This window comes from Salvelinus alpinus, chromosome 12, assembly GCF_045679555.1.
Source record: "Salvelinus alpinus chromosome 12, SLU_Salpinus.1, whole genome shotgun sequence".
NCBI lineage: Eukaryota > Metazoa > Chordata > Actinopteri > Salmoniformes > Salmonidae > Salvelinus > Salvelinus alpinus.
Window position 1 is genome coordinate 15,639,324 of NC_092097.1, and position 20,252 is coordinate 15,659,575.

A 20,252-nucleotide genomic window follows, 5' to 3' on the forward strand; every position below is an offset into this window, starting at 1 on the left:
GTGTTGCTTAGTGGACACCTACAGTTTCCTACGTGGAGAGGGCAGGGCGGGATTCTTTTAGTCTAACCTGAAACGGTGCCTTGCTGGGGGCTAAACACCTGCACTCCACTCCTAGGTTGAGGGCGAGGCCTAACACAGGGCACTGTGCTGTGGTATCCCACATCACACCACCTCACCTAACACTGTATTTTGTTACTGTGCTTCCCACACTGAGGGTGTTCTTTCTAACACTGTGTTCAGGGCAGGTAGAAAGGGAAGCCTGCACAGAATACAAAGCAATAATAAGAAAGCAATGTAGGTCTGTTGACTATGACTCACACCTGTTTCTCTTGTGCCTCCTCTTCAGAGAGAGATGGAGGATGAATGGATGTAGGATCTCCAACATCCAATACCATCATGACTGGGATGTTCATTCAACATAGCTTTGATAAACAAAAGAAATAAACAAGAGAGGAAACCTAGGCCCATCATAGCCCTTTCAGAAGTGTAGAAATGTCAAGGGCCTAAAGGGAGAGAAACAAAAAACCAACACCCAAATAACCTGATTATATACATGCCACAATCTGTTCACTGTCAATGGCAGAGCTCATTTGTCAAGCCCATCCAAAAGGTTGGTTCTCAGACAACTCACACAATACCCACTGACAAACAGGAGGGCTCTCCTTTTAGCCGAGCCTGCCACCGGGAAGCCGATCTGAAGTATTAATCTTTGGGTGGAACAGCGGAGGAGAGGGCTCAGCCTGGCCCAGCCATTGTCCCCAAGCCTGGGCCCTCTGAATGGGGCTTTGTGAGCTCCCCAGCTGCCACTGTCCAGGCTCCATCTTTAGGGTTTGGCTCCCATGTCCCCTGGCTGTGCTGACTGGAGACCTCTGTGCAGCTGTGGGGATGTGTGTGTTATAGGGAGAGAGGTCAGGTGACTGACTGTTCGTCACACAAATGAATACACAACATAGCCTACACCGAGGCACTCACGCATCATCTGAAAGCCAGGCTCTCTATGTTAAAAGTTAAATATTCTCAATTATGAGTACATGCCTATGTTACTGAAACTGGTTTTGGAAAGCCTCAGAGACATTAACCCCAAAACATTTGATCTCATTTTGAATTCAATGTCTTGATGCCTCCTCCACACAGGTGAAGAGCGTACCATCTCTGTCATATCATCTCTGTCATATCATTTAACATAGATATGATAAGGTCCCAGTGTGTAGGCATGTAAGATAGATCAGTGGAGGAAAAATAACCCAATTTTCATACTTGAGTAAATGTAAAATGCCATAATAGAAAATGACTCAAGTAAAAGTGAAAGTCACCCAGTAAAGCACTACTTGAGTATAAAAGTATCTGTTTTTAAATATACTTAAGTATCTAAAGTCAAAGTAAATGCTATAAATAATTTCAAATTCCTTATATTAAGATTTCCATAAAAACGTTTCCATAATTATTATTATTATTTTTTTAACGGATAGCCATGGGCACACTTCAACACTGACATTATTTACAAACAAAGCATTTGTGTTTAGTGAGTCAGAGGCTGTAGGGACGGCCGCATCCTTGATCCTTCTCTTGATAAGTGCGTGAATTGGACCATTTTCCTGTCCATTCGAAATGTAACAAGTACTTTTGGGTGTCAGGGAAAATTGATTGGTTGGAGTAAAACGTTTATATTTTCCTTCGGAATGTAGTGAAGTAAAAGTAGTCAAAAATATAAACAGTAAAGTACAGAAGCCCCAAAAAACGACTTCAGTAGTACTTTAAAGTATTTTTACTTAGTTACTTTACACCACTTAGCTAGATGACTAGGAGCCATCCATGTCCAGTTGAATGCGCTATGCAGCCTGAGGTGAGGATGGGCTCTGCTCTGGGGAGGCAGAGGAAGCTGTCTGGTTGAGCTGATGATTTTCCGCAGCAGCACTTTGTTTGCCCTTTATCTTCCTCCCTGCTGGTGGTGACAGCTGCCCAGCAGCAGTGGGCCCTGGTCCCCACAGTCCTCCATAGTCCTCCCCCCGCTGCCCAGCTGTGAACAGCTGGTCCCCCCCTAACGGATCCACTGGACATGGGCCCCACTGTCTATGTGTCTGTCTGTGTGGGGGCCGTGTAGGCCAAACACAGGCCCTATTCACAGATAGCATAGCAGGCCACTGGAGGAGCTGCTAATGACTAGGCCTCATTAGGAAGACATCACAGTTTCTAAAGAGGTAAAACCATTGTTCCCCCTGTGGAGAGGTAGAGCTGCAGGGTCGCATGCAGTACAATGGATTGGAACACCTTATCAGGTTTATTACCTATGCTCAAAACAGAACACAGAACAGCACCTTCTCCATGGAGCACAGTGCTGTGAACCAGATTCACTTTAGAGAGGCCAATATGTTGCAGATGAGCAAGAGGAGAGATAAGGGGGGGGGGGGGGGTCCAGGGACGGAAGGAACTCTGGCATTATTAGATTTGCAGCAAGCCATAACACTGTCTCCCATTGTGTGTCCCTCCACCAATGCCCTCCCCCCAAACCCCTGACCATAGAACACTCCCCCTGGCTAAAACTCTCTCCAGGCAATTGCCAGTGGAGTGGAAAGTATTCCAGAGTACAATGCCGATGCTCTGAATGGGTGCTTTTGCATGCCACCAGTGCGCTGTCACCAGCAGATGGGGAGCTAATTAGAAGCCATTAAAGGGCTTTGATAGTGTGTGTGGGAACCAGGCGGAGGCAGGGGGTTAGGCTGGGGTCCGCTGGTCCCACTGTGAATGTGCAGGCACACAAGCTGCTGCTGGCTGCAAAGTGCCCAAACGGTGCTTGTCCCTGAGTGTGAGGGAGAGGGCAGCCATCCCCAGTCCAGGGCCAAGGATACAGTCCAAGACATCTGTGGGACTGGATGGATCTCTATTGTGCAGCACTTACTATCAGTCTACACAACTCTTATATAATCTAGAGATTTGCCAGTATCAAAGTCCACAAGACTGCTATGATAAACAGCAAAATATAGCCATACATACAGTGACCGTTCAGACGCTCCAGACCTTTCAGCAGAAAGCCGGTTCTGCTGATGACACATCTGTGAACAGGGGCTGCCCTGTCATTGGACAGGATGTGACTGACTCCCCACGGCCAGGAACTCATTAGAGGCCAATCTCCCCAGGGGGACACCAGGGCTGACCAGGCTAGAGCAGGGCAAAGCAGAGCAGAGCAAAGCAGGACAGTCACCACAGGGAACAGGAGGGAACCAATAAAAAACAAACCCATTGAGTAAGCAGAAATGACACACTCAGCCCAACCACCCCGTCTTGCAGGCACTTATTGTTATCATCTTTATTTCCCCTGCTCCTAATGTGTCTCAATCACTATCAACAATACACATTTGACATTGACTATCACACACCATGTATACCTGACACCACACCCCACCACTCCCATATGAGTGGCGATGCTCGTCTCCACATACCTGCACAGGTGTGATCATTATCGACCAAACAGGAAGAGCCAGACTGTGAACTGGAAACTAATCCCACAGCTGCAGGAAGATGGTGTGTGTGTGTGTGTGTGTGTGTGTGTGTGTGTGTGTGTGTGTGTGTGTGTGTGTGTGTGTGTGTGTGTGTGTCTGAGTGAGTCTTTGTGTTTCTGTGTGTGTGTCTGTGTGTGTTTTTTGTTTTACTATCCTTGTGGGGATCAGAAGTCTACACAAGGATAGTAAAACAAGGAGAATTCAGACAAGTGGGGAAATTTTGCCGGTCCCTACAAGGAAAAAGGCTATTTTAGGCTTAGGGGTTAGGTTTAGGAGTTTAGGTTTAGGGGTTAGGGCAAATAGGATTTTGAATGGGAATCAATTGTTTGTTCCCACAAGATTAGAAAAAGAATGTGTGTTTTGCTTCTTCTCAATTAAATGACATCATAAAATAAATTCTACTATATGATGTCATGTTATATGATTGAATGATAATCGTTAAGTGTGAAGTCTACAATCAAAAATGATATCCCACATTATTGTTGACTCCTAGAATTAGAAGATCCATGTTTCCGGAAGCCCTATGAGCAGTAGCTATTGTTCCATGTTAATTATAACAGTAGCAACAGGGTTAATACCGAATGTCCTTTCCCCTCTGATCTCCAGCTTTCCCCTCACTACATCCTGCACTTTGCTTTTGTGGAACTACTTTCTGTAGCAATAAAGAGGGTGTATTAGCCAATACACTTTCCCTGTCCAAATGGCACAATTTACTACAGTATAGTGACAAATCTGTGGGGAAAAGTTTCTGTTCTGGCACAAACTGTTGAAAACACTGCTGCACTGTACACAGTGTTCCGTCTAAGTAACAGACTGCAACTGTTGCATATCAGCCTTTTTGATGGATGCTCTAATAGCATGTTTATGCGTTCAGAATAGAATGTACAAAGATTAGAAGATCCATGTTTCCGGAAGCCCTATGAGCAGTAGCTATTGTTCCATGTTAATTATAACAGTAGCAACGTGGGATCAGATTTTTACGATATGTCATTAAAATTAATTCGGCAATTAAATGCCTGTATGCATTTCAGTATTAACTCAAATGAATGAATGACCATGGAAAAAATGGTTTTGGGTAGTTGGATGCTGGTGCGAGGCATTGCCATTCTGTCAGTTAAAATCAGGAGCTAATTTGTTTCACTTTTCTTTTCCCCTCCTCTGTTTCTTCCCTTTTCCCTCTTCCCTCTCTCTGTCCTTGCCTTGATGTGCTGTAAACAGGCTAAAAAAGGGCCCAGCTGTGTGGAGTTATTGTTGGTGTCAATAGGAAGTGCTGATAGCTTTTGCAGCTGAACAAAAGCTGGATGAGGGGAGTGGAGGGGCGCTCCAGACACTGTGTCTCCAGCCTAGATTCTCTCCCACAATCCCTTCACCGCACTCCCATTGTTCTGGCAGCCGGCCCTCCCCCTGTCCCCCCTCCGCCCTGTCAGCTGCAACCTGGGACAGAGTGCAAAAAAATACAACACTAAATTACGTTTAAGACAGTAGGCTAAAATTACTTTAAACGGACTATTTTCTGCTTTTAATTCGTGTTTTCCATCGTTTTTCTAGTGATATCTAGGCTAATTTGCATACATATAGGCTAATTGCAATAAGTTGCTTCTTCAAAAGTTTATTATAATTTTTAAACTAAACCCATTGCTATAGGGTTAAACATAACAGTATGTTTGAGGCTGGTAATTTAAGTTAACTATTATCATTAGTAATAACAAAGTTAAGGAACTTTTTTAACTTGCGGCAGTAGCCTCAACATTAAAAAAAATGTTGTGCATATTATATCATTGTATAACTGCATTCAGTTTTTTTTATGAATGCATAACTTTTCTTGGAAATTCGAGCTTTTAGAAAAGCTGCATGTTTTATATAAGATATTTAGCTGGCTATGCTGCTGTGTGTTGATTTTAGGAGACATTCACAGACAGACATATAGAGACTCCTTCACATAGAGTTTAATGTGAAGGAATGCTGCCGCAACTTATCCTATCAATTTGCGTAAAAATGCGGTACAAATGCATGGTTTCACTTTACAGCTCTCGCTCTTTCTCTTTCTTATTCGTTTCCTAAAATACTATGCTTGAGTAAACTGGCGACAATGACCGTTTGCAGGTGCGCGGGGCGGTAATCTCATCAAAGTGATTTAAAGTGATAAATGAATTATGAACTCCGAAGTTTGTTCTCAGGGTTTGCGCATGGTTAGTGCAATATGGGATCCATGGGACGTCCCTACCCTAACCATAACTCTTACCTAACCCTAATCTTAAATATTTTAAATGTCAACGTCCCAAGGATTCGAAATAGCATGGACCGTTTGCGCTCTACTCAGGTGAACAGTGGAGTGCGAGCCTGTTGTTTGAGGTCTCCATAGCGACCGCCCGCTCGGCGCCAGGCTGACAGGCGTCAAGGCTCGGATGAATGGGTGACGTCACGGCGCTGGCGCCTGCCAGTCTGCCTTGGCTTGTTTGGACAATCTGGGGGAAGATTCAGAACAGAGCAATGCAATTTCAATGTGCACACAAGGCTGAGCACACACGGAGAACATGTGAAGGAATCCGTGAAGTGGCTCACAGGGGCTTCCCTCATGAGAGGAAAAAGAGAGTCTGTGCTAAAAAGTGCAGTTTGTAAGTATAAAGAAAGCTTAGTGTGACTTTTAACACACATTCTCAGCCAGCTATGGTGAATAACGGGAGAAAGTGCGCCAAAGACAGACATGTAGGCGGGACCTATAAATACATTTGATAATAAATAATAACTAATGCTACACTAAATTGTGAATGTTGTTTCCCCCCCTTGTGTGTAAAGTTCTGAATCATAAATTGCACACATGAGTGAGCAAATTGTTTGAATGGACTTTAATCATATTACACTATACCCAATGGTAATAAACCAGTTATTATTAATAGTCTGAATATCTCTTCATTTATGGCACGTTTATAACGTGGTCATCTAAGGTGCCCTCTAACTGTTGGGTGGGCAAGGCGCTATGGTTATTATCACCAGCCATTCATCCCATCCGACACACAGCACATATACCCCCATACCCATACATAACACCAACCCTTCAGTGTCCCCAGGCACTCTACACCTGCAGAGTCCCCAAGCCATGGCCAGCTGGATTCCCACATAGGCCAATCAGCCGTAAAAATACACATTTGTTTCCATTTGTAACGCCTTCTCAAACATATTCTAAATCCTTAAAATCAGGCGCACGCTCTCATTGGCTAAGAAAACAGTTGTGAAACGTCCTTCTAACGCTAACACGGCTGCGCTATAGGCCCTCGCTCCGCAAACAGGATAAGTTTGGGCACGCCTCCAAGTCCTAGTCCTATAAATTCAAGGCGGTACACTCGTGCGTTGTTGAGAACTGTCAACATTACTGAGACAATATTCCCAAGACTACTAAAAATACTTGTGGAGCCTTTGGTAATCTCTATAGCTTTTACGCATCATCTTTTCATTATCTTTGGAAACTACAGCTACACCATCAGCCAATATGAAGGTTGTCGGACCTACCTGCGCACTGAAGAGTAAGGTTGGCGGCGAGGACATGGTGCGGTGCCTCGCGGACCAGAGCCTGTCCATCTCCAAATGCAAGATCCCGCTGCTGGACGAGCAGATGACCGTCTTTCTGCAAGACATGAACAGCTGCTACAGCAAGCTGAAGGAGCTGGTACCTACTCTGCCTACCAACAAGAAGGCCAGCAAGGTGGAGATCCTCCAGCACGTCATTGACTACATCTGGGACCTGCAGGTCGAGCTGGATGAGCCGGAGAAAAGTCGTCAGCAGAGCAGCGTGCCCCGCACACCTCTGACCACCCTGAATGCAGAGCTGGCAAGCATCACTGTCGAGGTAAATATCACTCTGACATATCTTGATGAGTTTCTGCAAGAGTTACCTAGTGTCTCCCGATAGCTGACCTAACAGTTGGAAGTAGCCTGAATATGAATAGTCTGTAGCCATGCGTAAAGTTGGTTTATAACAGTGAAAAAAGTTATGTTGCATTGAAACTAGTAGGCAAGTACTTTCACAGCAAACACAGACCTAACGTTTTTATCTTCTCTCTCCAGAATGGATGCTCGGATGACAGAATCATGTGCCGCTAGACCTCTCGGAGCATCGCCACATGTATCGTTCCAGAGCGAGCACCGCGAAGAAAGAACAAGGTTACATTATGTGACATTAGATCACAAACAAACCTTGAGCCAAGTAGGGAAGTTTCAAACTCCCATGCTAGAAAATACTTTTGATGGACATTCTCAAGAAGAGAGGAACTGTCACTCAAGGCATTCGATCCATCCCGAGGTCTCTGATCTCATGGAGACTAGTGGGTCCTAATAGACTGTGTTAGTCATTGGACCATGGCAATTACTGCAAACAGCTTCGCCTGTTGTTGTGTTGACTTTCTCAAGAAAGACAACGTTTCTCTTACGTTTTGTAAAACATGTATGAAATTCAAAATTTTGTAAAATAAAATGTATTCATTTTCTCAGTATCCTGAGCGACAAAATGTATTGTATATTACAATGCCACACTATGTGAAAAATATATATATTTTTTTTTACAATGTACCTTCATGGTGTTTTTTATTAAAACAAGGCAATTATTTTAAACATGGCTTTTGGTGTTTATGGTGTGTGTGTGTGTGTGTGTGTCACATATAATTTCCCCATCACATTTACAATTAGCCATTATACATTTACTATAGTGTTTACAAGTGCACATAAGATGATGCACAGGCTGAGAGAAGAGGGAAACAAACATTCCCTGAACTGTCATCAACTATTCAGAATTAGCTGTCTCAGCTCCTGAAATTAAATTGGACCACCGCTGGTAGCCTACATAATGACTTAACAGTTAACTTGTACTTTGCTTTAATAGGCCTCATTAACATATCAAATAACACGGCGAAGTCTTTAGTGTTGAGTCAAAATGTCTTGACGGATATTGACAATGATAACTAGCATGCAGAAAATATGTGCAGAATTGTATAAAAGGTTATGCACTCACTGTCAAACACATTAGGAAAGGTATAGGCAAGTATTCGGTCTAATCAGGAATTCATCAAAAATAGATAACAATTTGGGATATACTATAAAACACTGAAATCAATAATTGTGTTTTAGTTGAGGATCCTTTTCTATTTTGGAAGGGCAGGGGTTAAATCGGCAATTCTTTATAAGATTTATTCTGTCTCCCCTGGTGCAATGTTTTTCCCATTTCCCTGCGGTGCGATGCGCACAGCTGCAGCCCCGGCGTTCTGAGGCACGGCCAGTGTGTGATTGTGTTTGTGTGATAGCTTTGTGCCAAGGGCAGGGGAGGGGAGGGCGACGGGGCCCAGACTGAGCGGCGCCTCCGCACACCTGGGGAAGTTCAGGTTAAATAGCTCCACATTCCTCAACACACAGCTGATTGAAACATTAACAAACAGTACTCCACGAGCCAGGCCGCAGATGGGCCAGGCGCTCTGCCAAGAAAGAGACTCACTCTCTGTTATAGATTATATTCTCACACATAGGAGACATACAGCTATTAATATATACTTTTCACTTTTATATTTGTGTTAAGAAACATAGAACTAAACTAAATAAGTGTGACTATTTAAAATTAAATGTGTGTGTTATTTAGGTCTATGCTTAGTTCTGGATTAAATATGCCAGTGTTTATTTTTTATCTTACCCTCTTTTCTCCCCAATTTTGTGATATCCAATTGCGATCTTGTCTCATCGCTGCAACTTCCAAACTGGCTCGGGAGAGGCAAAGGTCGAGTCATGCATCCCCTGAAACATGATCCGCCAAACCGCACTTCTTAACACCCGCCTGCTTAACCTGGAAGCCAGCTGCACCAATGTGTCGGAGGAAACACCATTCAAGTGATGACCAGAGTCAGCCTGCAGGCGCCCGGCCCACCACAAGGAGTCGCTAGAGCGCGATAAGCCAAGTAAAGCCCCCCCAAACCCGGAAGGCGCTGGACCAATTGTGTGCCGCCCTATGGGTCTCCCGGTCACGGGCCTGTTGTGATACAGCCTGGGATCGAACCTGGGTCTGTAGTGACGCCTCACGCACTACAATGCAGTGCCTTAGACCGCTGCGCTACTCGGGAGGCCCCATATGCCAGTGTTTTTATACATATATTTTTCCAATAATGATATTTTCACATTTGATTTGACTTTTCAATCACATATTCTTTCAGAGAAGTTTACGAGCCCTCTTACATAATTCTACCTCAAAATGTTGGATAGGCTACAGATAGGGCATATCCTACACAGTGATATAATACAATGATATGACCAACATTGCATATTTGCTTTAATTCTATCCTTTATCTAGGAGTTTGGGTGGGTAGCCAGCCAGGCAACGAGTGTGTAACCTGTTAGTCTATGTTTTTTGGAATGCCTTATAATATACCGCTCCCATGTGGCCGCTCGGTGGACTACAGTCTTTGTAACTCAGATACCACCCAAAGGACATCATATGTCTCAATCTTATTCATGGTTAATTCACAGGCTATAAACTGGTACCATGTGAAGCAGCAATCTGACTACAGGACTCATGTGTAAAACATGCACTGTGCAATGTTATTGGGATTTACACCACTCTTTACAGTTCAAAGATCACTCCAAAACCTTTATACTTCTTGTTGCAGTAAAATATATACAGTTGAAGTTGTAAGTTTACATACACTTAGGTTGGATTCATTAAAACTCGTTTTTTCAACCTCTCCACAAATTTCTTGTTAACAAACTATAGTTTTGGCAAGTCGGTTAGGACATCTACTATGTACATGACACAAGTAATTTTTCCAACAATTGTTTACAGACAGATAATTTCACTTAGAATTCATTGTATCACAATTCCAGTGGGTCAGAAGTTTACTGTGCCTTTAAACAGCTTGGAAAATTCCAGAAAATTATGTCATGGCTTTAGAAGCCTCTGATAGGCTAATTGACATCATTTGAGTCAATTGGAGGTGTACCTGTGGATGTATATCAAGGCCTACTTTCAAACTCAGTGACTCTTTGCTTGACATCATGGGAAAATCAACAGAAATCAGCCAAGACCTCAGAAAAAAATAGTAGACCTCCACAAGTCTGGTTCATCCTTGGGAGCAATTTCCAAATGCCTGAAGGTATCACGTTCATCTGTACAAACAATAGTACGCAAGTATAAACACCATGGGACCACGCAGCCGTCATACCGCTGAGGATGGAGATGTGTTCTCTCTCCTAGAGATGAACGTACTTTGGTGTGAAAAGTGCAAATCAATCCCAGAACAACAGCAAAGGACCTTGTGAAGATGCTGGAGGAAACCGGTACAAAAGTATCTATATCCACAGTAAAACGAGTCCTATATCGACATAACCTGAAAGGCCGCTCAGCAAGGAAGAAGCCACTGCTCCAAAACCACCATAAAAAAGCCAGACTATGGTTAGCAACTGCACATGGGGACAAAGATCGTACCTTTTGGAGAAATATCTTCTGGTCTGATGAAACAAAAATAGAACTGTTATGCTATAATGACCATCGTTATGTTTGGAGGAAAAAGGGGGACGCTTGCAAGCTGAAGAACACCATCCCAACCGTGAAGCACGGGGGTGGCAACATCATGTTGTGGTGTTTTGCTGCAGGAGGGACTGGTGCACTTCACAAAATAGATGGCATCATGGGGCAGGAAAATTATGTGGATATATTGAAGCAACATCTCAAGACATCAGTCAGGAAGTTAAAGCTGGTCACAAATGGGTCTTCCAAATGGACAATGACCCCAAGCACACTTCCAAAGTTGTGGCAAAATGGCTTAAGGACAACAAAGTCAAGGTATTGGAGTGGCCATCACAAAGCCCTGACCTCAATCCTATAGAAAATGTGTGGGCAGAACTGAAAATGCGTGTGCGAGCAAAGAGTCCTACAAACCTGACTCAGTTACACCAGCTCGGTCAGGGGGAATGGGCCAAAATTCACCCAACTTATTGTGGGAAGTTTGTGGAAGGCTACCTGAAATGTTTGACCCATGTTAAACAATTTAAAAGCTTTGCTACCAAATACTAATTGAGTGTATGTAAACTTCTGACCCACTGGGAATGTGATGAAAGAAATAAAAGCTGAAATAAATTATTCTCTCTACTATTATTCTGACATTTCACATTCTTAAAATAAAGTGGTGATCCTAACTGAGACAGGGAATTTGTACTAGGATTAAACGTCAGGAATTGTGAAAAACTGAGTTTAAATGTATTTAGTTAAGGTGTATGTAAACTTCCGACTTCAACTGTACAGTACAAGTCAAAGTTTGGACACACCTTCTCAGTCAAGGGTTTTCTTTATTATTATTTTTTTTTTCTACATTATAGAATAATAGTGAAGACATACAAACTATGAAATAACACATTGGAATCATGTACTAACCAAAAAAGGGTTAAACAACTCAAAATATATTTTGTATTTGAGATTCTTCAAAGTAGCCACACTTTGCCTTGATGACAGCTTTGCACACTCTTGGCAATCTCAACCAGCTTCATGAGGTAGTCACCTGGAATGCTTTTCCAACAGAAGGAGTTCCCACATATGCTGAGCACTTGTTGGCTGCATTTCCTTCACTCTGTGGTCCAACTCATCCCAAACCATTGGGTTGAGGTCGGGTGATTGTGGAGGCCAGGTCATCTGATGCACCACTCCATCACTCACTTTCTTGGTCAAATAGCCCTTACACAGCCTGGAGGTGTGTTGGGTCATTGTCCTGTTGAAAAACAAATAATAGTCCCATTAAGCACAAACCAGATGGGATGGCGTATCGCTGCAGAATGCTGTGGTAGCCATGCTGAGTAAGTGTGCCTTGAATTCTAAATAAATCACAGACTGTGTCACCAGCAAAGCACCGCCACACCATCACACCTCCTCCTCCATGCTTCACAGTGGGATCCACACATGCAGAGATCATACGTTCACCTACTCTGCGTCTCACAAAGACACAGCGGTTGGAACCAAAAATCTCAAATTTGGACTCATCAGACCAAAGGAGATATTTCCACCAGTCTTATGTCCATTGCTCGTGTTTCTTGGCTCATGCAAGACTCTTATTATTGGTGTCCTTTAGTAGTAGTTTCTTCGCAGAAATTGGACCATGAAGGCCTGATTCACGCAGTCTCCTCTGAACAGTTGATCTTGAGATGTGTCTGTTACTTGAACTCTGTGAAGCATTTATTTGGGCTGCAACCTGAGGTGCAGGTAATTGCCGAATATGAGGCTGGTAACTCTAATGAACTTATCCTCTGCAGCAGAGGTAACTCTGGGTCTTCCTTTCCTGTGGCGGTCCTCTTGAGCCAGTTTCATCATAGCGCTTGATGGTTTTTGCGACTGCGCTTGAAGAAACTTTCTAAGTTCTTGAAATTTTACAGATTGACTGACCTTCATGTCTTAAAGTTATGGACTGTCGTTTCTCTTTGCTTATTTGAGCTGTTTTTGCCATAATATGGTCTTGGTCTTTTACCAAATAGGGCCATCTTCTGTATGCCCACCCTACCTTGTCTTAACACAAATGATTGGCTCAAACACATTAAGGAAAGAAATTGCTCAAATTAATTTAAGGCACACATGTTAATTGAAAAGCATTCCAGGTGACTACCTCATGAAGCTGGTTGAGAGAATGCCAAGTGCGCAAAGCTGTTAAGGCAAAGGGGGGCTATATTGAAGAATCTCAAATATATTTTTTATTTAACACTTTTTTGGTTACTACATGATTCCATAGGTGTTATGTCATAGTTTTGATATAGTCTCTATTATTCTACAATGTAGAAAATAGTAAAAAATAAAATAAAAACCCTTGAATGAGTAGGTGTGTCCAAACTTTTGACCAGTACTGTATATCTGGGTTGCCTCTGAAATATGACATGAATGTGAATTAAAGCATTGACCATTATCTGTGACTGCAGATAAATAATAATAATAATAATAATAATAATAATAATAATAGGACGGAGGTGCGATAAGAGCTCCCTGCTGATAGTGCTCCATGAGAAGGACAATTCTGAACCCTGATTTGAACCTTGGGTGCACATCATGTGTTTTAATAAATGAGGCATCACTAAATTACATAGGCTCGTCGATCCTTTGTGAGCATAGGACATTGAAGATTATTTTCCATCGCACTCTGTTATGGGCAGCCTTCTCCAGCTCATTCCACCCCATGCCAGTATTCTTGGTGTTCATCAAGATCCAGAGATGAGGTATGCCTCAATAGACAACCCTCAATTGTTGATTAATGAACGGCAGACAAAAAATAAAATAAAACTACAGTTGGGAGTTATGAGTTATGAGTTTAAATAAACATGCATTTACATCAAAATCGAAAGAAACTGTCATACATCCTGTAAAACAAAAGAAACAAAATAAGAATTCCCAGGTGAAAAGATCCTTTGTTTTTGCTCTTTATTAAAATTCTACCTAGGTAATTTTATTAAGTAATTAAAAACGAGACATTGAAAATGTATATTGAGAAAAAAAAAGAAGAAATTAATTCCATATGGTATTCCTCTTCCACAGAAAAGGACTTTGCCAGTCAATTATACATCCAGACATTACTGCTACCGTTAGCTACCCACTTGCCTCTGAACAACACGCAGTCCCCTATGCTTTCAGTACAAAATCAAAATATGCATTTATCATTTCATGAAATGTACCCGGTAACTGTCTGCATATACAATGCATAGATAAAAATTGTACACCGTCAACGTCAGAAGCTATACAACGAACTGGAAAAATATCTTTGGATTGCGCACTGCTAAGGTAGATTTCTCAGAAAGTGAAGAGTAACAGTCAAGGGAAATGATGAAGGCGAGAGCTAGGGAAGGAACAAGAACTACTTTAGGAACAGTCCCTTGTTAACTCCTGAAACTGTCCCCCCCATCCCATCTTTTTCTACAATGTTTACATCCAATTCCTACACATCAGCTTGCCAACCATCTGCTCATTTGAGGGACTGTCCTTTCTTCATTCACTATCAAACCTTTTGATCATTTCAAAAGTTCCAAACAGTCAACACACCAAATCAGAAATAAAAGTGCTTCTAAAAAGAAATAGATGGCTTTTATCACATAAAAAAACATGTTCAGAGGACAAGGACAAGTGGAAAATGGGAAACCCACACCCTCACTCAACATGGTCCAAAAGGTTCAAATTAACTGCAAACTAAAAGTGTATTGACCTTCTAGACAAAGACGAGTTAGAATTTGACCAAGTCTTACACTGTGCAAAAAAAGTTATCTATAAAAAGCATGTATGATACTTTTATAGCATATTTACAATTTGTATTCACATAGAATACATTTGTGACTAATTTGATCCAATACTGGAGCACCGTTTGCTAAGGAGTTCATGACGCTCAGTTCACGTTTAAAGCATAGAGGTTTTATTGCTTGAATCTGCATAATATATAGAAATAACCTGTGCTTACAGCTCCTGATGATTTAAAAATAAAATGAGGCGCATCCAAAGGATAAAAGGAAAAGAAAACCAATGCTGTGAATGCATTGAATCTCTGGTAAGGCTGTAATGACTAAGAAATATTGCAACAATCCTTTTACATAGAAGCCTTCTGGTAAAGTGCAGCCATAGCTAGTTGTACCGTATCCCATCCTGTTCCCAAATATATTCTGTTTCCCAGTGTTGATGCTGAATACTGCATGACAGCTAGCTCCAGGGGTCAAGAGGTGTTAGTCAGATTCCGTTGCAAAACATTTCGCAACGGAAACAGTTTACTCCAAACGGAAAACATTTTTGCAACAAAAACAAGAGTTTCTATTGGACAAATTCAGGTAGGTCCCTCAGTTCTGTTCCATTTGCTTCCAAGAGTAAACGGTATCTGTTGCAAAATGTTTTGCAACGGAATCCGACTAACACACACAGAGGCCTCCCCTGGTGTAGAAGGCAGGACGCCGATCACACTCCCACAGGTTAGAGGAAGAGAAAGCATGGCGTCTTCTTGAACTAAGTCACTCATATACTCCTCCAGAGAGAAGCAAGCCTACAGTGAGAGGCTGCATTAGGTATCTTTATTTCAGTCTCTCATTCTCACTGAGGCTTCTTTCGAGTCTCTCTACACACAGGTCTGAGAACAGTGGCGGGAGCAGATCTTGGAGCTGTGTCTGGTGGCCCCTGGCCAGGCCATCTCCCACCCACCCAGGTGGTGCACTGTAGTCTCTGCTGCCTTCCTGGTGAAGGCTCTTATTGATTACATACGTTTTCAGCAATATTTCTGTAAATGACACAAAATGTAGGCTATTGTCACAATAAATTCACACATTCCAGGCTGAGCTATAAAATAACTACTGGGAAGTTGTGACCTTTATAACCATCTTTATTTACTTACAAATGACAAACTATTTACCTGTTCAGGTCCCTTTGGCATTCGGCCCATTCCCATGGAGTTCGTGCCCATCTGCATTTGCCCCTGCATTTGCCCAGACATTTGGCCCTGCATCTGGCCCATCTGTGCTCTACCAGCACCACTGACTGGGCCTGGCCCGCCCATGGAGCCATTCATCATCATGGGCCCCCCAAACTGGCTTGGGTTCCCCTGCTGGGTGAACTGCTGCTGGGGGTATGAGCTGAAACACAGAGGTATAAAGAACAAAGTAGAGGAGATAGAGAAGGAAGTAATGGGAGTGTTTTTTGCCATTATATCAGTGTATCAGACATACTTGTTCTGTGCCATGCCACCCTGTGGCCAGCCTTTCATGTCTGCTGACTGGTACATGGGGCTGCCTTGGGGTTGTTGTTGCATCACGGGATTCTGAGGCCCTCCCATGCGACCTGGCATCATGTTGCTGCCTGCGCCTACAAACGAGGGGTCTCCCTGCTGGTTCATTCCTGTAAGCACAGCCAGAAACAGGTCTTATTTCATGTCTGCATTGTAAAGTTGGTTAGAAATAACAGTTAGAAAGAGAGGAAGTCAGTTTACGTTACAACACCTATGGCTGGAAAAACTCCTGGTCAGAAGGGGAAAGAGTTAGAAGTACATAGCCTTCTATTTTAGAGAATAGTCAACGTAGGAGACTCAAGGCTAGTAAATAATATGAATGATATGAATTTAGGTCAGATAGATCACCATAGTTTCCACCGTAGGTGAACTGCTGCTGTCCTGGCTGGTTCATGGGTGGTCCTGCCATGGGGTTGTCCATGCCTGCAGGGGCCGTTACGTTAGGTGGGGGGCTGAAGCCTCCGGCTGCAGCCTGTTGCTGCTGCTGCATTAGCATCATCATCCGCTGTCTCCTCATCTGTATGGTCATCATCTCTCTGCTGCGCTGAGCCATCATCTGAGCATTCAAGAAGCCAGGCTGACCAAGCAGACAGGGGAAAACACTGAAATGACTGCAAGTACTGCATGGGTTTCATCAGTGTGTGTCTGCGGTGGTCTGCCCTACCAGATGTTGATTTTAAATGGAGCATGATGTGGAAGGTGTGTACCTGACCGCCCATGCCGGGCTCCATCCCAGGCCGCGTCGCAGGGTTTCCTGTAGCGGCATTCTCCATCTTGATGCCCATGGCCTGACGGGTCTGGTTCATGAACTACAGCGGGAGAGAACAAAAGTTACTCACATTTGCCATCCATATAGGTCACCCACCTGCCTGCTTTCATACGTGGCTCTGTATCTAGACCTATCACAATCAAATATAGCCTCTTCAGCAACTTCTAAGTCATGTGTGTCATATGCCAATACCTGCTGGCCCTGTAGTCTCTGCTGCAGCTGCAGTCGGAGGGGCTTGGTGGCACTCATCATGCGGGGTCTCATGTTGGCGCGGGGGTGACTCATTCCCCCCATGCCAGGGAAGCCCCCTGGGCCTGCCTGAGCCACCATCTGGTTCATGGGGTTGAAGCCAGAAGGGGACTGGCCCTGCATGGGGTTGGCCACATAGGCTGACTGCATGCCCATGGAGGGGGGTCCTGGGTACCCCTGGCCATACATGGGCTTCTGCTCCATCCCCATGGAGGTGTCTGGTCCTGGGCCAGGACCTGGCTGCTGCTCTGGACCAGGACTCTGGGAGGGAGAGAGGTCAGACATGGTCAATATAACAGTGTGGTTCTTGTCACATGGTTTATAGGGACTGTAGATAGAGGACGAACTATGTTTTCCAAATGTCCTCATAAGGTACCTGTCCTACGAGGTCGGGGATGCCCAGGGCCCGGTCGATCTCCTCAAGGGCGATAACATCAGTGTTGTTGAGCAGAGAGTCCAGCTGGTCCAGCAGCGCCAGCTCATCACTCTGCCCCTGGCTGGTGGAGGGCGGCACCAGGAGCTCATCCAGGGGGTTCCCAAACTGACGCCTGGTACACAACAAGGAGGTGGGGGGGGGGGGGGGGGGTTAGTGCAGGCACTTGTTATATACCGAGGAGGCAATGTACTCCACACCACGTGGGTTAATAGGAGACAGAGCGAACAGATGAGTGTGTACAAGTGTGTGTGTGTGTGTGTGTGTGTGTGGATGATGATGGTTATTCACCTATTTGTGGTAGCTGGTGGTCCGTCCATTCCCATTGCACTGTCAGGCCAGGAGGGGGACAGAGGTGGAGGACCCTGCCCACTGAAGGGACTCATCCCCATATTCACCTCACTGGAACCTATAGAGGCAGTAGAATTATTCAGCATGAACCAATCAAACATCCACCAACAGGAAGAACACACATACAGCTGGTAATATTTACACAGACACGCGTCAGTACATACCCATTTCTATGAGTTGTTGCTGCAGCATAGACCTGGTGTTGCCAGGTAAACTGTTGGACCTGATGACCATGGGGCCTCTCATCATGCCCTTGGAGTTGAAGTCCATCCCTTGCCGGCCCATTGAGGGGTGACCTGGCACCCCCACAGGACTTCCACTGGACCTGGGCATCCCCCAGTCACCTTGCCCTGCCATGGGAGGCCGCTGTGGCATCCCCATACCCCTGTTCATACCTCCAGGGGAACACACAAACAGCACAGTTATTATCCATGAACTAGACGCAGTCTAGTAACTGTAGCTTTTACACTGTTCCAGTCAGCTGGGAAGAGTAGTACTGGGGGGTAAGTTACTTGTGCCGGCACCGCCCCGTAGTGGACACACACCCATGCCTCCTGGTCCAGGGAAGCCGTTGGTCATGCCTGGCCGGATGTGTGCCTCCACGTTCTCCTGTTTGATGAGCGTGGGGCAGGGAACGTTCCTCCTCCCTGCCAGGCATCCACCACCAACCAGGGGTTTAGCGTCCACTGACAGAGCCCTCTGGAGGGGCCCACGCCGGGCAGGCAGCATGGCTCCTCTCTCCACATCTGGAAGACACAGCAGAAGGGTCAGTACAGGCCAAGGACAAACACTCTATAGTAAGGATGCATAACAGTCAATTAAATGGCCAACATATTAGCACTTCTGGACTGATCTAGTCAAATTTTAAATTAGAATCCACTCATGCTAGTATACCATGGAAACTGTCTGGGCCATTTCCCTGCTGGTTTCCCCCTTCTTTTCCTGCTCCGGAGTCCGGCTCGGGATTAAACCCGGAGCTGGAGTTCCTGCGGCCTCCGAGAATTGTCTCCAGGGTTTCCAACTGGGAAGAAAAACAAATGTTACTGTTAATTAACAGTGGAATAAATTAACAAGCTGCTCTTTGCTGAATAAATAATAGAAAGTAATTAACCGTAGGCAGGGCACACATTTATTTTTCAATTGGTAGCACTGGTGCTCACAACTGTAAAAAGTTATGAGCACAACATAAAATTTAGGGGCACCAGAATTTATTAAATTAGAATTGATATAGAACATGAATTTTAGCTACTTCTGAATCATGTTGTGCGTTGGTTTATTATTGAAAAGCTAAAATGTTGATACAAATACCAGTAATTGAAATGATAAAGTAATGTGTGGAATATTATTTTTTAAATTTTAAAAACTTTTACCCGTTTTTCTCCCCAATTTCATGACATCCAATTGATAGTTACAGTCTTGTCTCATCGCTGCAACTCCCGTACGGACTCGGGAGAGGCGAATGTCGAGAGCAATGCGTCCTCCGAAACACGACCCAAGCCGCACTGCCCGCTTAACCCGGAAGCCAGCCACACCAATGTGTCGGGAAGAAACACCGTACACCTGGCGACCGTGTCAGCGTGCATGCGCCCGGGCCGCCACAGGATCACTAGAGCACGATGGGACAAGGACATTTCTACTCGCCAAACCCTCCCCTAACCCGGACAACGCTGGGACAATGGGTCTCCCGGTCACAGCCGGCTGCGACAGAGCCTGGACTCGAACCAGGATCTCTAGTGGCACAGCGATGCAGTGCCTTAGACCACTGCGCCACTCAGGAGGCCCCGGGAATATTAGGTTTCTACATTATGTAGAAGCACCATTTTCCTATTGAGATGCATTACAATGAAAATTGTAAAAGTCTCTTTAAGAGCGTCAATTTCTTGATGACATCTGTCATTCATTCAACACCATGATCATTGATCTCCCGAAGAAGCTATCCCTTTCCTTCCTTTCTGTGCCCCCAAATGTTGGGATATACTGATCAAGTTACCAGGTTGTTAGGAAGAAAAATGGATCAGATCTTTTGAACTATTTGGTTCAGAAACAAGCAGTTTCTGCTGTATTAATGGTGCAAGCATGACGCTAATGAATCTGTGCGTGGGAAACAAAATGGTACAGCAAAGCCTCATCACTACAACAATTATACAAAAACAAATACATATTTTGTCACACTGGTTGCACTTTAGAGCCCTGACCGTAGGCACAAT

General features: G+C 44.2%; 2 protein-coding genes across 6 annotated transcripts in view; one reads left to right on the forward strand and one right to left on the reverse strand.

Annotated features, from left to right (window-relative positions):
• The first annotated feature begins 6,831 nt into the window (after window positions 1–6,831).
• On the forward strand, window positions 6,832–8,102 carry LOC139536563 (DNA-binding protein inhibitor ID-1-like). The gene is made up of 2 exons (XM_071337188.1): window positions 6,832–7,341; window positions 7,560–8,102. The coding sequence occupies exons 1-2, from the start codon at window positions 6,985–6,987 to the stop codon at window positions 7,593–7,595; spliced, it is 393 nt and encodes a 130-aa protein (XP_071193289.1). The 5' UTR covers window positions 6,832–6,984; the 3' UTR covers window positions 7,596–8,102.
• Window positions 8,103–11,790: 3,688 nt separating this feature from the next.
• LOC139536562 (nuclear receptor coactivator 3-like) overlaps window positions 11,791–20,252 on the reverse strand; it is a 43,948-nt gene continuing 35,486 nt past the window's right edge. For 2 of the 5 annotated variants that reach the window (XM_071337183.1, XM_071337184.1), the window contains 11 exons: window positions 18,940–19,066; window positions 18,558–18,791; window positions 18,210–18,440; window positions 17,986–18,103; window positions 17,638–17,809; window positions 17,205–17,522; window positions 16,951–17,052; window positions 16,592–16,820; window positions 16,185–16,353; window positions 15,872–16,091; window positions 11,791–12,226 (listed from right to left, as the gene is read on the reverse strand). In XM_071337183.1, the coding sequence (XP_071193284.1) occupies window positions 12,194–12,226; window positions 15,872–16,091; window positions 16,185–16,353; window positions 16,592–16,820; window positions 16,951–17,052; window positions 17,205–17,522; window positions 17,638–17,809; window positions 17,986–18,103; window positions 18,210–18,440; window positions 18,558–18,791; window positions 18,940–19,066 (1,953 nt within the window). In that variant the 3' untranslated portion in view covers window positions 11,791–12,193. Of the gene's footprint in view, window positions 12,227–13,897; window positions 15,740–15,871; window positions 16,092–16,184; window positions 16,354–16,591; window positions 16,821–16,950; window positions 17,053–17,204; window positions 17,523–17,637; window positions 17,810–17,985; window positions 18,104–18,209; window positions 18,441–18,557; window positions 18,792–18,939; window positions 19,067–20,252 lie in introns of those variants that run through there. The other 3 variants (XM_071337187.1, XM_071337186.1, XM_071337185.1) reach the window with 3 other exon arrangements.